Below are 18,001 nucleotides of genomic sequence, written 5' to 3' on the forward strand. Positions count from 1 at the left end.
TAGACGTTTAACATCTATGTGAAACTGCTGCAGGAGATCATTCATTAGTATGGGGTAAGGCATCATCAGCTGTTGCCTTTTTGTTCCCTGTTATAGATCTCCACCCTTTAAAATCCCTTAAAAATAAAAGATTCTTTATTTGATCCCTTCAAAACCTTGGCCAGGTTTTGTTTCTCTTTTGGGATATAGTGACATTACATTTTCTTTATTAAAGACATACTAGAAGTATAATTTCATACCTATTCAAGTGATTTACTCTGAGATAATTAAAAATTACAGATAATTTTATTTGGAAGTCCCTGGTAAAGAGGAATACTAAATGGCCTGTTGCCAATCAATTATTTAAACATTTTAATTACTGGAGGAGCCATTTTGTTTGCCTAAACATGGCAAAATGGCAAATAAATTGTTGTGTTCGGATCGACGACACGCACAGCGAGGTATTAACAACAGTGATGTTTTATTGATACAGGTGGAGCCAACTGGGGATCCCTGTCCGGGTGGCTCAATATATGTCCAGCAGCCGCTGGACGCTAGCCAACCCCCGGCTGGGAATCTCCCACCAAAGAAACAACACCCAACCCAGGGTCGTGGATTTCCCGCCGGTGGGGAAACCACTCCCCCTACTAATCTACCTATACAACACCCCTTCCCCCCAGATGAGGGTTATTATCTAACATAGTCCTTTAAGAATGTCGGGGGCCTATGAACCCTGGCAGGGTACCTCCCGGGTGGACTGTCTGCTCTGTTACTAGTTCCCCTGTCAGGCCTTGCTGCCGGTTGGGGGGTCGCTGCAGGCGGAGCTCCTGCGGGTTGTTGTGTTACTATGAGGGCCCTTGACTGTGGAGGAGAGGTCCCCTGAGGTGATGGTTCCACCCCTCTTGGTTGTGTCCCTGGGCCCCCACCAGTTGTTGCGATGCCCCACCAGTCAAGTCTATTGTTGTTGTCTTGTGTTAGGGAATCTCTGCCTGCCGCCAGCGGCGTGCATTCAGGAGACCTTTTCCTCAACTGATCAATGTGTCTCCTGAGCTGCCTTTCCCCTTCCCCCTCTATGATGTAGGATAGTGGCCCCGCTTTGTCAATGACCACCCCTTGTGTCCACTTTTCCCCTTGTCCGTAGTTCCTGGCCCACACTAAGTCCCCAATGTTCAGAGCCCGGGTTACGTTGTCCTGTTCCGTTTCAGCGGGCAGCCGGTCGGGGTGGAGTCTGTCCAGTTTGGTTATCAACTTTCTGCCCCACCTCATTTCAGCTGGACTTTTGCCCGTTGCCGTGTATGGTGTTGTGTGTTGGGCCAGCAAGAACTGGGCAAGTCTCTGATGCCAATCGCCCTGGATGATTCTCTTTAACACTTCCTTGGTAGTCCTGACGTTCCTCTCTGCCAAACCATTGGTGGAGGGATGGAAGGGGGCCGACGTCGTGTGCCTAATCCAGTTGGCCTTGAGGAAATCCTGAAATTCAGTAGATGTGAATTGTGGGCCATTGTCAGACACCAGTATGTCAGGTAACCCGTGGGTGGCAAAGAGTCCCCGCAAGACCTGTATTGTCTTGGCGGATGTCATGGTATTTACAGGCACTACCTCCAACCACCGGGAGTAACTGTCTACCACAACCAAGAAAATCTGGCCTTGGAAGGGCCCTGCAAAGTCTATGTGTATGCGGGACCAAGGGTTGCGAGCCACCTCCCACCTGTGTGCTGGATTGTGTGTCTGTTCTGGCCTAGACTTCTGGCACTGGTAACACCCTGCTACTCTGTCCTCAATTGCCTTGTCCAACCCCGGCCACCATAAGTGACTTCTGGCTAGGGCTTTCATGTGCACAATCCCTGGGTGTCCCTCATGCAGTTCTGTGATGACTGTGTCCCTTTGTTCCTCTGGTACTACTACCCTGTTTCCCCACAGTAGGCACCCGTGATGTGATGACATTTTGTCCTTCCTTCTGTAGTATGGTGTGAATTTGGGGTCTGGGTTCTCATTGGGCCATCCCCCTTGGACCCATGCTGCAATACCTACTCATATGATGTTGGTTTGTCCCTTTGTCAAACCACTTGAATTAATATCAGCCATCTTTTCAGTAATTTCAATGGCCTGAGGATAACAGTGTGTCCTTGATTTATATAGCAAAATGTGTACAACTTACTATATAAAAATCCAGTTAACTGAGAATAGTGGATACACACAGACAGAAAGACAGATAGTAGAAAGACCTAAACTCCTGATTTACAGTCTTTGAGAACAAGTACTTGCTTTCTATTTATGAACTGGTTGTTTATTAACTAACGGAAAGGTAGAGTCATATTATTCAGTGCCAAAGTTTAATGTTATGTTATTTCAAATTGAGATAAAATATTATCAACCAGCTACACTCAGTATGTATCTTAGATTCTGATTTCCTGTGGGTTTTAAAGCAGGTATGGAAATGAAATATAATTTATACAGAACCTAGAAATGTCTATGAAAAACATGGGAATTCCAAACTCCAGCAGTGTCCTTTCCAGAAATGCAAGTTCCAAGGAATGTTTGAATATGTGTTGCTGTTCAAATCTTCAAGGCATTCTATTTAGTTCCATTTTTGACATTTTGCTTACAAGTTAGGCAATAAACAGTTCTAACATTCTTATTCATGCATACTGAGGTATATATACTCCCAAAAGTTCAACAATCCTAACAGCAATACATGAGTATAGGATTGTAGATTTAAAATAAATAAATGAAAGGTTAAGCAGTTTTATATTCCTGAATTATTATTATTTTCTTCTTAGCTGCTCTTTTTTGTTGAGATCTGGCCTCAAAATAAGAATGTAGCATTTAGGAGAAAAGATACAAATCAATAAAGCAGCACTGGAAGTTATAATTGAGAAGATCTCCACAGCAACCATATATTTTCCCTTGGTGCTCAAGTATGTTGGAATAAAGGACAACCAGACACTACAGAAGGCCAACATACTGAGGGTGATAAACTTGGCTTCATTGAAAGCATCAGGCAATTTCCTTGCTAGGAAAGCCACTGTGAAGCTAATAAAGGCAAGGAAGCCCAGGTAGCCCAAGACACAGTAGAACATGTAGGTGGATCCTTCATTACATTCCAGAACTATTTTTTCTGCCATTGAACTCATGTCAACATCTGGGAATGGGGGAAACATTGAGAGCCATGCAGTACATATAATGCCCTCAATACAGGAGCAGAAAGATACTATGAAGAAGCCTAGTCTTTTCCCTACCCATTTGGTCATCTTGGAACCTGGCTTGGTGGATAGGAAAGCTATAACCACAATGATGGTTTTGGCCAAAACACAAGAAATGGCTACTGAGAAGATAATGGCAAAGGCAGTTTGACGAAGGACACACATCACTTTGGAAGGTTGGCCAATGAATAGCAAAGAACAAAGGAAAGACAACATGAGAGCAAAAAGGAGAATATAGGTGAGAGTTTGGTTGTTGGCTTTGACGATGGGAGTGTCCTGATGCTTAATAAAAATCCAAAGTACTACAGCTGTGATGGAAGAAAAGAAAAAAACAAAACTGGTCAAAACCATTCCCAAAGTTTCTTCATACATCAAAAAAGCTACTGCTTTGAAGAGACATAAATCCCGATTCTGATTTGGATACTGATCTTGTTGACATTTCAAACAATCATTCATGTCTGCAAACAAAATCAGATTAGAAATATCATAGTCTTGAAGTTGCATTAAAATGAGCAAATGACAATGCCTGTGAAGAAGGGGACGACAGAGAATGAGGTGGCTGGATGGAGTCACTGAAGCAGTAGGCATGAGCTTAAATGGACTCCAGAAAATGGTAGAGGACAGGAAGGCCTGGAGGAATGTTGTCCATAGGGTCGCGATGGGTCGGAAACGACTTCGCAGCTAACAACAACAACAAGGTAGACCTTGAAATAGATTTGCCTACTGAAATCAACAGGGCTGAATCTCACTGATATTAGTGGCATAACAAATTCATAATCCAGGCCATTGTCTGGAAAAACCAATAGAGTTAAAACCAATCTATTGGAACCAATCTGCTTGTGTGCATCAATGACAAAAGGGGTTGATCAGGGGGTTGGACCAGATGATCTCCAAGCTCCCTTCCAACTCTATTATTCTGACAATGAATCATGTCCTTCATCCATGCAGCAATATAGGTAGACTTTACTTACTAAGTAAAATAGGTGGGCATGGAATGTTGCAAATACAAGAAAGAAGACAGAAAAAGGGGCATTGGAAGAATATCTGAATGACAGTGAATAAGATGTACTGAAGTTAATATACCATGTACTGATTACTGAAAAGATCGAAGTGGTGTACAAGAAAGACAAAATGAAGAATACAAGAGTTTAATTTGTTCTCCACTTCTATCTCTTTTACTTTGAAGAACTGAAGTAAGGGTTAGATTCAAATATTTTAGTGCTGGAAGGAAAATTTAATTTGCAACATCAATTTATATACTTTTGATTTATCCTACTATTGGAATGTTTTAGGATAAAATACATAATATAATTAAATTGGTTTTAAAACAATCAAACTATTAAAGAGGTATATGTTTTAGCATTGATGAATCCTTAGTCAAGAAAAGTGAATATATCAAGCATAGGAGTTGTCTGGAAAAAAAATCACCATCTGTCGTACCTTTTCTTAAAGTAATGTGTTATTGATAAGTAGCAATTTATCAACATTTTCAATTGAATCTTCATCCTATTTATGTTAATTACATCACTGGTTTAAAATATATGGTCTACTTTTTCTAAAACCTTAGAATAACAAGCAATAAAAAATCAAGAACACTGAATATTTTAAGCACAGAAATGACAGTATTCATTCCTAAAAGATATAGTTAATAGGTAAAAACTATAAATATTAAATTGAAGCATCTTTTTTTCTTACACTTTACTTTCCATTTTTCTCACTTACAAAATTTGACATAGTTAAAGAATATCAGTGTTTTGGTCACATTTTGGAGAAATTCCAAGGACATTCCTTTGGATTTCTTTTTAAACAAATTTTAGATTTCTTAACATTATGTAAAAAAAGAAAGAACTACACTTTTCAGTTACACCTGAAGAAAAATGTTGCTTTTATTCATTTTTTATTCTTGAAATATGTTGAGTAGGTAGAATCTCCCATAGTGCTGCTGCTAAATAAATAAATAAATTAAAATGAATGGCTGGCTGGCTGGATGAATGAATGAATGAATGAATAGACACTAAACATTTCAACTGGCTTTTGATCAGCAGACATTTCAAGAAATGAACAAAAAATCCCACAAACATACAGTAGCTTGTTTTAAAGGTAATTAATTGAAATTTCATTTCACTTATAGAAGAGGGAAATTATATAATGAAAACACACCCTTATAAAATACAAGATATTGAAAAAGAAATAATTTTAAAATAAACTGTTTTACTTATTTACTTAAATTCTTTAGTTTTTCCCCCTTCTTAGATGTTCCTTATTATTTAAATCAGGTCTCACCAGAATAATATAACATTTTGGGAAGAAGATGAAAGCCAGTAACCCCCCACTGGAACACAAAATGGAAGAGATCTCTATAGCCACCATATATTTCCCTTTTGTGCTTAAATAAGTTGGAACAAAGGACAGCCAGACACTGCAAAAGACCAACATGCTGAAGGTGATAAATTTAGCTTCATTAAATGTGTCAGGTAATTTCCTGACCAGAAAAGCCACTATGAAGCTGATAATTGCCAAGAAACTCATAAAACCAAGGACACAGTAGAACATGATAGTTGACCCTTCCTTACACATCAATACAATTTCCTTTGGCATGGAATACATGTCAGCATCTATGAAAGGTGGAGAGGTTGATAGCCATATACTACAAATAATGGTTTGAACAAAGGAACAAGAAAGAACCATAGAAAAAGCCAGTCTCTTCCCTATCCATTTTCTAATTCTGGACCCTGGCTTGGTAGCCATGAAAGCTAGAATTACAATGATAGTCTTCGCCAAAATGCTAGAAACTGCCACAGAGAAGTTGATGCCAAAAGTAACTTGCCGAAGAAGACATGTCCATTGATGTGGCCGACCAATAAAAAGGAAGACACAGAGAAATGAGAGCAGGAGGGAGATGAGAAGAAAGTAGGTGAGGGTCTCATTGTTGGTTTTCACAATAGGGGTATCATGGTGTTTAATGAAAAGCCGGAGCAGCAAAATAGTAATGATAGAAAAAATAATAATGAAAGTAGTAAAAATGTTCCCCAGTATTTCTTCATAGGACAAAAATGTTACATATTTTGGAAGGCAGAAATTTTGCTCCTCATTTGCATAATAATCTAGTGGACATTGAAAGCAGATCTTCAGTCATGATCACAGACCATAAGTGGGCAACCACTCCTCCATGTATTATGAAATTGGGTATGTGTAGTTTAACGAAGAGAAGGGTGAGGGGTGACATGATAGGAGTGTTCCAATATCTCAGGGGCTGCCACAAAGAAGAGGGAGTCAAGCTGTTCTCCAAAGCACCTGAAAGCAGGACAAGAAGCAACGGATGGAAACTAGTCAAGGAGAGAAGCAACCTAGAACTAAGGAGAAATTTCCTGACAGTTAGAACAACTAACCAGTGGAACAACCTGCCTCCAGAAGTGGTGAATGCTCCAACACTGGAAGTTTTTAAGAAGAGACTGGATAGCCATTTGTCTGAAATGGTATAGGGTTTCCTGCCTGAGCAAGGGGTTGGACTAGATGACCTCCAAGGCCCCTTCCAAATTATTATTATTATTATTATTATTATTATTATTATTATTATTATTATTATTATTATTATTATTATTTATCATCATTACTTACCCTTCTGATTAGAAATCTTCCCTCTTGGACAAGGAAGGCAATCATAGCAGCAAAATGGTTTCCCTTCTTTTTTGGCCTTCCTGTAACCTGGATGACAATTTTCATTGCAAAGAGAAAGAGGCTTTGTCTATAGATAAAAGAAAGAGAAGAATATTGTCCATCTTGCAAATCTGCATATCTACAAATAATCATAGCGACTTTTGCTTTCACAGATGAATCATTCAGAAGGAATTCATATATGATAACTTACAATGAAGAATCCTTTAAGGGAAAATGTTTTTTCAATTTTGTTTATGTGCCTCCAGAAATTCATATCGAGAGGGATAACTAGCCTGTGAGTCAGATTAAGAGAAAAGTAACCTGGTGGGTATCTGCACCAATCAAATGCCATTTAAATGCCATATTTTGAATTTATTAGCATTTCTCAGTGATATTTTGTTAACTATTGATTTTCCTCTTACAAGTTTACAATTAAAAATATTTCAGTTGTAGATAATATCTCAAATGAATGAATATCTGCCAAATATATATAGTCATGATTTTGGATGGAAACCATGGTATAAATGAATGCAATCAAACAAACATGACATTCACACATGGACATATTAAGCAAGAAGAGGTGGCATGCCTGTCCTGAAATATATGATTCCTATATATTGATGTATGTAAAAATAAATATATCAACATTTCATGTTAGATTCTTTCTCCTATATCTCATGATCTGACTTTTCTTTCTACATTTTCTCTGTATTTTCAGACAACTTTCTGAGACAATTAAAGAAGTGTTACTTCAAAAAAATTTTTTTAAAGTTTGAATAGAACTCAAAGGGTTTTCAGAGCCTACCATATTAAACCACCTTGGCCAGATTATGGTTTCCTCTGAAATAGTAAATGTTTTTTCTGTGAGAGACAAGGCTTGTATTTCTCCAACTTTTACTCGAAGGAAGGAAATGTTTGGGAATGTTACCCAGTTGGTAATATCAAATCCAGTCTCCATTTCTCCATTTTGATTGAAGAAAACTGTTTCCCCAACACTGTTGTTAAATGAGATGATTTTCACAAAATGGTTAAGCTGAAGAGAGGAGAGGAGATTGCAATTCATCAGGATATATTTAAGGATTTTGCTCTTTTCCATTTAAGTTTTCCATGTAACAAATAGACATAGGCAGAGAAGAGGAATTAGAATAGTGTTCTAGAGAAAAATGAGAAATTAAGATGAATAAATTTATTTTCTGATTAAATGGGTGCAAAATGTGCCTGTATGGTTATATCTCAATACATAAGAACTCTTAGGCAAATAGCCTATCAGAGGGTTCTGGGAAGATGTATCAATGACAGTCTTTCTACAACTGATCCAACATATTTCTAATTATAAAACTGAAGTTGTTTGGAACCTATGAAAACCACTATTACACTCTCCACACAATATCCATGAATAAGTAGAAATGCAGCCTATTTAGAAAGGCACATCTTACCACTGTGAAAAAAGAGATCACCTGACAGTTTTTGAACCAATACTAGCTTCTCTGACTCACATTTTTAGGTAATATTGAGCTTCTGTGATTAGCAACCATGATCTAGACAACAGAGTTCCTGATATTTCATGAGCATCTGCTATGAGTTAGAACAACTTGCTTCTGAAGATATGGTCCACATTTGTTAACCAGCTTTCATTCCTACTCAGATCATATATACTTTTAAGATTTTAAACCACTTGAGTACTATGTAGTTGTTACTCAGCTACTTTGAAACATAACAAATTTGGTACTCAATGGATTTTTGTAGCAAAATTTTTGTCCCGATACTCATTGTTTGTTTGGTAGTCAGTGTGTAGACTAGAACATTATTGTCAGCTGCCTTGTGACACACTATATTATTTCCTATGTGGAAATTTTGTTTGCTATTTATCAATTTTGGTATTTATCACACCTCCTGGAACCAATTAACAAAATGGTCCTAGGAACAAAGGAAATACAACAAAAAGCAGTATTTTTTCTATTTATGAGACACATTGACCTAATTGTAATCAGTTTTAATTGTCTAAGTCTAAGACATTACCTCCCATAGCTGTTGGTCTAGTAGGGTTTGGATTGTTTCAATGACATTCTCTCTCTTTTTTAATTTGAATGAAAGCATGTTGTGCAAAGCATGTGCCACAGCATAAACTGCATTGTAGATGCTGTAGCTATGGGAAGTCATACTCATTTCAAAAATGGATGCTGGGAGATTCTCCAGTTTCTCCTCACCGGTGCAGGAGACTTTTCCTTGCCTGTTTATCCTGGACTCGGAAAAGAAACATCCAAAGGCTTCTTCCCAAAAACCCTGAATGAAACCATCTTCTTCTTCTTCAAAGGTAGCATTTACCAAGTGAAGTAAGTCAGTGAATCTTGGGATCTCCCTTGAGTGAATTGCCAAGGACAGGGCACCATGAAGCAAGTCTATGTCTTCATTCCTTTGAAAGGGGAATGATGTGAATTCCATCTGAGCAGTCATAATGTAAACCCTTCCTTTTGCCATTATTGATACATCCTCATATTTTGACAAGGTGGAAAACATTCTGAAAAATATCATGGTCTCAATTTCACCATAAACAATGGATACATTAGCAATGCTTTTAATTACAGCATTATACAGATTTATTCCCTCTGTCACCATCTTATCAATGTCACTAACTGATGTAATTACTGGGAATCTTTCTATATAATCAAAGCAGATTCCTTTCTGAGAAAACATAGGAAGTGCATCCTGGACAAATCTCTCTCCATTGTTATCATTGTCATATAGTATCCCAATCCATGTCCACTGGAAATGTAACAGTAACTGGAGAATCCCGTTATATTGTCTGTATACATCTGGAAACATTTGGTGATAGAAAATAGCTTGAGTTTTCCTATTCATCTCAGAAGCAGAGCCATAAGTGAACTGTAGTACATAAACAAAAATTGTGTTAAAGAATTAATGACTAGATAAATCTATTTTTACATCCTTTCCTATGTGTGAATTAAATACCATTTCTTTCTTACATGAAGGAGTTTATGAAGTCAAGTTCCCTAATCCTGTAGACTGAATGTGCTGAAAAGCAGATGCCTTTTTATGGAACAATAAGAACATACAATAGAAATGTTTATCTTTTGAAAAATATAAACAAAGAATCTCCAGCAGACTGAACTCAATTAAAAATGAAAGTGATTTGGAATGAGTTCAGTCAGTATAGCATTGCATGTGCTGAAAACAAATAATGCAAATGGTTTTGTTTTCATGTTGGAACATCAAAACAAAACTATTCCCCTACTATTTTACATATTTATGTATTTCTCACTAAAGGAAAATCTGTGTTCTTTACAGGTTTTCATTAACAGTTCATAGTAAAAGGAAAGGGAATTGCTGTACATTTTTCTAAATTATTTGTTCCCAAAGGGAGAAACATTAAACTTAAATGACAGACAGACAGATAGAAGAAAGACAGAGATAGATTTAAAACCTGGGAGGAAGCTCTTACTTGTGGAATCTTGTAAATAGACAGGATAGCTGCCATGTGGATACAGACTTCAGAATTAGGTCCTCCAATGACTGACACTAGATTGTTTTTTGTTTCACACTTGTAGTTAGGGATTAACTTGCCTTGGGTTGAGAAGAGTTCCATTGAGGCATGGTATGTCCAGCTTGCAATAAAATTGCTGTTGTAGATATGGGAGCCCAGAGTGAGATTGGGCAAAATCTGGGGATTTCCATTGATTTCCTCTATAGCAAATGCCAAAGACAAAATGTGTTGGTAAAGCTGAGTCACCATCCTGAAATGAAATGAAATGAAATTGGTTTCAGAAAAAGAGTTGCAAGACTTTTGTTCAACTCATAGCTTTAAGTATACTGTACTTAAAGCTACCATCAGATGAGAGTGCATTGATCAGATGAGACTGAATCAAAATTACAGTTAAACAAGTTTTTTTTCTGTCCACAGAAGTCTTGCAAGACTCAAATAACTAAGCAATATATTATTATGAATAACTGAAGTTCTGGGAAATCAAAACTTCAGTTATTAATAATAGCATACTGGTAATCAGTTCCACTGTTGATATTTGATTTAGAAACAGTGAAAATTAGAACAGCTTTAAGTCTCAGTATAAATCAATAGATTTTTTTTTTAAAAAAATGGGGGAATTCTTATTTTCCATTACATACAGGCATTTCGTAACTCAAAAAACATGAGGTTGTTGTTTTTTTTTAAAAAAAACACACCTCAAAAGCAATACTCAAAACAAATTTATTTTTCCATGCCACTGAATTACTCCAATTCTGTTTAAGGAATAGGGGAATCTTGAAATAAAATGGGATATTTCTTTAGTAAAAAACAAAACAAAACAAAAATTTTGTAAGAAAGTCTTTAATCAAGAAATTTAGCAAATGGATTTATGACTATACTTTGTGAAACTTTATTAGAAGTAAATATTTCATCAGCATCTCATCCTCATACAACAAGCTACCAATATAGCATAAAACAATATTTTATTATATGGGATTTGTAATGCTTCCTCCAAAATAATTTACAGATAAGTTAATTAGTAAACTGCATAAAAGTAGATACATTTTTTTTAAAAAAAAACATTAAACTTCTTCCACAGAATTAACTGAGAATTTGATCTGCCAAAATCATGAACTCAGAATCATTAACTTATCCATATGAATGAGATTAAGTAAAACTGTTGATTCCCAATGCATTATTAATGGACTTTGGCATCCAAGACATCCTTAAACAATTTCAGTCTTCATGGAAAAAGGGATACTACAATACAGACCCAGCACCAGACATCAAACTCAGGTCTGAATAATTAGCTTTAGATTCATGAGTATCTTACTCAGTATCATAGAAAAGGTCAGTGGAAGGTTTTTCATGAAAGTGTATTGTGTTTGAAAATATATAGATTTGAGACAAAATACCAGCAATAATAACATCTCCTGATTGATAGTATTTATGAAGAATTGGAAGAGGATCACCAACAATGCAATTCATGTTAGCAATCTCTGAAACTGCCCTAAACAACAGCATTAAGACAAACACAAAAAGCCTCATTAATTTGCAAGATAGAATTCCTTGTTTGCAGATTTTCATTTGCCCAATTGTTTTCTTGTAATAGATTCTCGGCTGAACAGCACAGCCTAACTTGAATGACCACTTGCTTGGTTTACAGCATCAGCCAAGAGCATTAAGAACACTATCAAATATACTCTGCTTCTTTACCTTATAGAGCAAATAATGACAAGGTGCTTCTGTTAGGTTTTAGTTTTGCTGGTGATTAACAAAGCTCCTTTGAGACATGGAGATGAAAGGAAAATAACTGGGGTTAATTTGATAATTGCCTGAAAAATGACTACCTGTTCAGGATTATAAATTCTATGACAAGTTGCAGTAATATATACTGCTCAAAAAAATAAAGGGAACACAAGATAAGACATCCTACTATTAAATACAGTACATTGTGTTGTTTAAGTGTTCCCTTTATTTTTTTGAGCAGTATATATAATATCTTTCATCAAAATCCATCTCCATCCATGTTTCTTGGATTAGCAAAAAGACCCCCAAAATGTATTTCCTATTTATTTAGCAATAAATAAAAATACAAGGTATTCCTTAGTGTTCTATATCAAAGTTTGGGGTTTTTCATTTTCTAGTTTCATTGGAGTGAAACTAGAACTTCTCATCAGCTAAAGCTCACAGAAATGAAACATTAACCACTAGGTAAGACACACCATTCTAAGCTTGGGGACTTTTATCCACATCTGAGCTGGCAAGCTGCCCATTGTGCCTGGGTTTGTGAAGAAGGACCTTTCCTTTGGTGTGCTGCATGCTCACACATGCACACACATATCATTCTGAGGCTGGGGGCTTTTGTAAACTTTTTTTTTCCTTCCCCACTTTGCTTAGCAAGCTGGAGGCTCCCCTTTGCAGCACAGATTTTCAATTCTCAAATACAGACACTTAGAGACTTCACTGTTCGTTTTTCCCTTTTGTGTTGCTTTTGCAGTACATCCCTTTGCAAACTTTCTCCAGACCAAAACTTTAAGTGTCCTGCTCTCAACCACTCCCTGCTGGATTGTGATCAGAATGGGGACAAGCACAGCACACCAAATGGTAGGTTCTTCTCCCCAAGCCCAGGTGCAACTGGCAGCTTCCCAGCACAGATGTTGGTAAAAGTCCCCAATGTGGAATGGTGTGTGTTTGTGTGTGTGTGCATGCGCAGGCACATGCTAGCCAGTGTGTGTGATTTGTTCCTCGTAGACCCAGCCATACCCACCTGGCCCTGCCTACTTGGCCATGCTGAGTCAGCAGCACTGAGTCAGCCATGTCCATCCAGCCACGTCCACCTAGCCATGATAATGTAGCCACTCTGAGTTGTCCTAGACTGGTCTGAGTTTTCTAAGAAGCAGAACTATAGGTGAATTAAAAAGCAAGAAAAAGAAAGTTTAGGAATGTGATGCAATGTGCACCTGTAGGATCAGGGAGGAAGACTTTTGGCAACACACAGGTTTTCCAGAAAGAGGCCTAGAATAAGAAACTGCACAGTCCCAAGCTAGAAAAAAGAAGGGAAAAGAGTTCAAGGTAGCCACATACTAGAATCTCTTAGGATATATGTACGGTAGTAGGTAAGAAAGTTATAGCTTTAGTTTGGCCACATTCTGTCCCTTAAAAAAGGTAAAGGTTCCCCCGCACATGCGTGCTAGTTGTTTCCGACTCTAGGGGCCGGTGCTCATCTCCGTTTCAAAGCCGAAGAGCCAGCGCTTGTCCGAGGATGTCTCCATGGTCATGTGGCTGGCATGACTAGACGCCAAAGGCGCACGGAACGCTGTTACCTTCCCACCGCAGTGGTCCCTATTTTTCTACTTGCATTTTTACGTGCTTTCGAACTGCTAGGTTGGCAGAAGCTGGGACGAGTAACAGGCGCTCACTCTGCTACACGGCACTCGGGATTCGACCCGCCAAACTGCCGACCTTCCGATCGACAAGCTCAGCGTCCTAACCCACTGAGCCACCGCGACCCTTATTTTGAACTTATACATATCTTAATTGTGTTTACATTCAATCTTATATACATCAATGTCCTGTTGTAGCTTTTTTCCCAGGCTTTAATTTCCCCTCAATATTCAACTTAACATTTGATATGTTATAATTTCTAAGCTTTAAGTGACTAGAGTTTCCCTTATCAAAACTTCTGCATTTCCCCCTTTTTATAACAAAGTCTAATATTCTAAATATTGTTGTTAGTTGTGATCAGGGGATTGGACTAGAAGACTTCCAAGGTCCCTTCCAGCTCTGTTCTGATTCATTGATTGTTCTTCCTTATTTGATTGGTTACAATTTTGCTTTACATAACAGTCTTCCACAATATATTATGTAAATCAATTGGTTTCTCACTCCAATTGGCGGGGGGGAGTATGTGTAATCCACAACCTTGCATCTTCTACCAGAGATCTGAGAATTTGTGGTTCTGCATAATATATTACTGCAATTTTCTTGGCAGAGAGCTTTGATATTGTTCCTGGGATCTGCTGAAATCACTTTTCCAGCTTAGGAGTCACAGCCTCAAGTGCTCCTATCACCACTGGCCTACTTTGTCCTTTAATTTCCATGTGCTCTCTAATTCCTCCTTCAGGCCTGGTACTCTTTAGTTTCCCATAGTCCTTCTTGATGTTGCTGCTTCTTGGTACTGCTACATCTATCACTACTGCCCTTGTCCACTATCACAGTGTCTGGTTGATTGGTCAGTACCTGCCTGCATCTGGAGGCCACACAGGATCTTATCACTCTTAGGACTCTGCTCCTTGGTCATAGCTTGTAGGTTGTGGATCCCACTTCTGACACTAGATTTCTGTGGAATCAAAACACAGAACCCAAAACAAGTAATCAACATGTGCTGGTGGTTTCCTCCCAAAGAATAATGAGAGAGACCCCACCCCACAAAAGGATACACTCATATTTATGTATCTCATGTGCATAAGAAACACATGATGTAAAGATATATATTCATAAGTAAAGGATCTCAGGTTCCTATAGGTAATGGAACTCAGGTTATTTCCTGCACCTGTTTATTGCCAGAAACAAGAAGAAGCAATGAAGCAACAAACAATGGCAAAAAGGAATAAAGCAATTGTGAGAAGAAATTTCTCTGGTTCATTTCTCCAGCTGGGAATAAGCCTTCAGCGCAGAAAAAAGTATAGACACTAAACGAAGCAAGCTGCCAGAAAGTAGATTTTATTTCAGAAACCAGACAGAATAGGATTAACCCATAGATGCCAAAGGGGCATATTCAGACTCAGGTCAAAGTATATCACACATGAAATACAAAGCCTCAAACAGGAACAACCTCAAGAGCCTCAGAGAATATAAAAACCCACTCCCAACATGTGCGCTCTCTCTTTTCATCCAGTATTTCTTTTCATCCAGAGCCATCCTTCTGTCTGACTCTCCTCTTCAATAAACTACAGCCTTCTTTCTATAGCAGTTGGCATGTTGTTTATTCCCGGCTTGGACTGAACCCTGATGAGGACTTTTCATTCAACAATTTGGCACCCCAGATGGGACTCCAAGCTAACCTCTCCAATGGACTGAGACTGGTAAATCCCATCTCGCCGGCAGTAGACCCCTTGTGTCTGTGCATAGGTTTTCCAAGTCCTGCCCATGTGGAGCCAGGATAGTAAAGGGAGTTTGGGGTTTGAGCTCAAGGGCTGCTTTGGAAAGAAGGTGAAGGTGAGTACCTCTAAATTTTAACTTTAAAGCTCAGGGGAGTGAGAGAAATGTGTGTATGTCTGGATGTGTGAGTGAGAAAACCCTTTTCCCAATCACAGTTGGATTTTGCTCCCTCTGACCTTTCCTAACCACAGAAAGGATCTGTTCAAGTGGCAGACCCTGGAAAGCATGAGGATTTGGCCAGAGTGCAGGACCTTTTGTTAGGAAAAAGGGAGAGGCTGTGTGAAAATGGAATGGAATGAGTGAATGAGAGAATTGAATTTGGGCAACCAGCTGGTAAGGTCCTGTAAGCAAAGTTCCACGTTAGAAAAATTAAGCCCCAGGCTAGGAGCGACCCTTACCTCTGAGAAGCAAGCAGAGGTCCTCCCAGATATTTGAGGTCCACAAACTGTGGTTGTGTAGGTAAAGTCAGTAATTGAGCGACCCATACTCTAGGGGGAGCAGATGAGTCCCCAAAGATCCCTTTTTGATCTGAAACTGTGGTAGAGAATCCACAAAGGAGTTATCCATACTCTGTTAGGGATACCAGAGTCCTCCATGGACCCCTTTTTGTCACGAAACTGTGGTTATAGGCGGAAGTCTTACAAGGAGACTTCAAGTGTGCCAGACCTGACTGAGCTGAAGTGAACCCCTACATTGGAAATAGGGGGATCATGGTATGTTCTAGTTCGAGGGTCAAGATAGGCTCCCCAGTAAAAAGCTTGCTTGAGGCCTGGGATGGGAATCAGCTACCCATTCAGGCAGGTATGAAAAAGAGACAGGTAAAGAAATTATGTAAAAAAATGGGCTTTGCTCAGGGCTTTTCTGGGAAACCAATCTGGCTAAATAAAAGTACTTAAAGGGAAAATAAGAAATAGTAATTTTCTCTCTCTTTCTCTCTCTCTCTCTTTCTATGCAACCATTGATATGTTTAAGATTTGTGCCTTCCCTAATTTGAGTTAACTGAGATTTATGGTGGGAATAACCAGGATGTGTAAAACTAAGACTTCTGTTTCCCTTTTCTGTTCTTTTTTCCTTGTCTTTGTGTGTGTGTGTTTGTGTCAAAGTCTTTGTGTGTAATAAGAAATAATACATACACATAATAAGAAATACAAGTAGGTTGGTGGGTGCATAAAAATATGCATGATAGATATGATAGATAAATAGATACAGAGAGAGGGGAAGATGAAGATAGATAGATAGATAGATAGATAGATAGATAGATAGATAGATAGATAGATAGATAGATAGACATGTGCTACACTTTAGCAAATTCTAAAACTTTTGGAGGTTGTAATATTTCACTTTTGAAAACATTCAAAATATCATCCTTCTATGTCTTACATGGATGTGTAGTGCAATGTATATTCAAAAATCAGTGTTTTCACACTGAAGGGTTCTTTTAAAATTCTTATTACTGTGGTCTTTATTTTTTCCTGACCCACATACATAAAACATTTCCATTGTTTTGTCTTTAAGGTGGGATTGAATGAAAAACTACAACTATGTGATTATCTACTGTATGTTGTAATTATCCAATTACACATGATTATCACCATTTCTTTTCCAAATCCTTCAGAGTATCAGAGTGGAAAACAGATGAAGGATGCTATTAATATTCCCCAAACATTCAGAGCTGGGGTTGCAGTTAGAACATATTTGATCACTGATGCATTACATTGCCCAGTTTAGCATTCAAAACATTTGAGAGAATCATGGCAGGCTCTGCAATTTGGAAATATGCATTCACAATGCTCAGCCACTCACCAAGGAAATATGCACTTGCCAAAGTGGAAACAGGTCCATCTGTATACAGGAGGAAGACTTTCAGGCAATATGGTGGTATTTATTGTTTCATTATTAGTATCAATGCCTGGGTGGTATGTAAGGTCCCCAATCGCAATTGCAATGTTAGTAAATCTCTCCCTATTCATCATAAATACGTTCAATCTGGAGATCTCAGAATTGCTGGCATTATTTCTCAGCTCTATGTCTTTTCCAGTCCTGTTGCTTTCATTAAACACCCTTCTCTGGAACTTCTTGATGATTTTGTGTAAGTCTTATATTTTTACCCTAGTGTTGAATCAAATGATTCTCAAGGCAATCTCTGTTACAGCTACCATCACTCAGGAATGAACAGGGTGCATTAATCTTTTTAATCATTTTGTTTAACACTTAATCTGTTGTGGAAACTCTTTGTCTGAGTATACAGTTTTCTGTAAATGATAATAAATAATATTAAAACACTTTGCTAACAGCATTTTGTGTTCGTGTTGATAAATAATCAAGAGATAGCAGAAGGGCCCAGGTTGTGTTTGACTTAAATGTATTGGTCTAAGTTTAACTAGGAATAGCTATGACTCCTTTTTGCACTATAGGTTTCAGAAGTAACATCCTTAGCCCCTGGTTATCACCCCTTGTTATGAAGATGGTTTGTGATTCTGTGAATTCTACATAAATGTATAATGCAAATTATATTTGC

General features: G+C 38.0%; 1 protein-coding gene across 1 annotated transcript; it reads right to left on the reverse strand.

The window, feature by feature from the left end:
• Positions 1-2,744: 2,744 nt before the first annotated feature.
• LOC310649090 (vomeronasal type-2 receptor 26-like) lies at positions 2,745-15,968 on the reverse strand (the record flags this gene model as incomplete). Its single annotated transcript, XM_083377361.1, has 7 exons — positions 2,745-3,640; positions 6,801-6,927; positions 8,859-9,722; positions 10,300-10,591; positions 11,654-11,830; positions 14,520-14,662; positions 15,882-15,968. The coding sequence occupies 7 exons, from the start codon at positions 15,966-15,968 to the stop codon at positions 2,745-2,747; spliced, it is 2,586 nt and encodes an 861-aa protein (XP_083233487.1).
• Between the last annotated feature and the right edge of the window lie 2,033 nt (positions 15,969-18,001).

Source organism: Vipera ursinii, assembly GCF_947247035.1.
Source record: "Vipera ursinii genome assembly, chromosome: Z".
NCBI lineage: Eukaryota > Metazoa > Chordata > Lepidosauria > Squamata > Viperidae > Vipera > Vipera ursinii.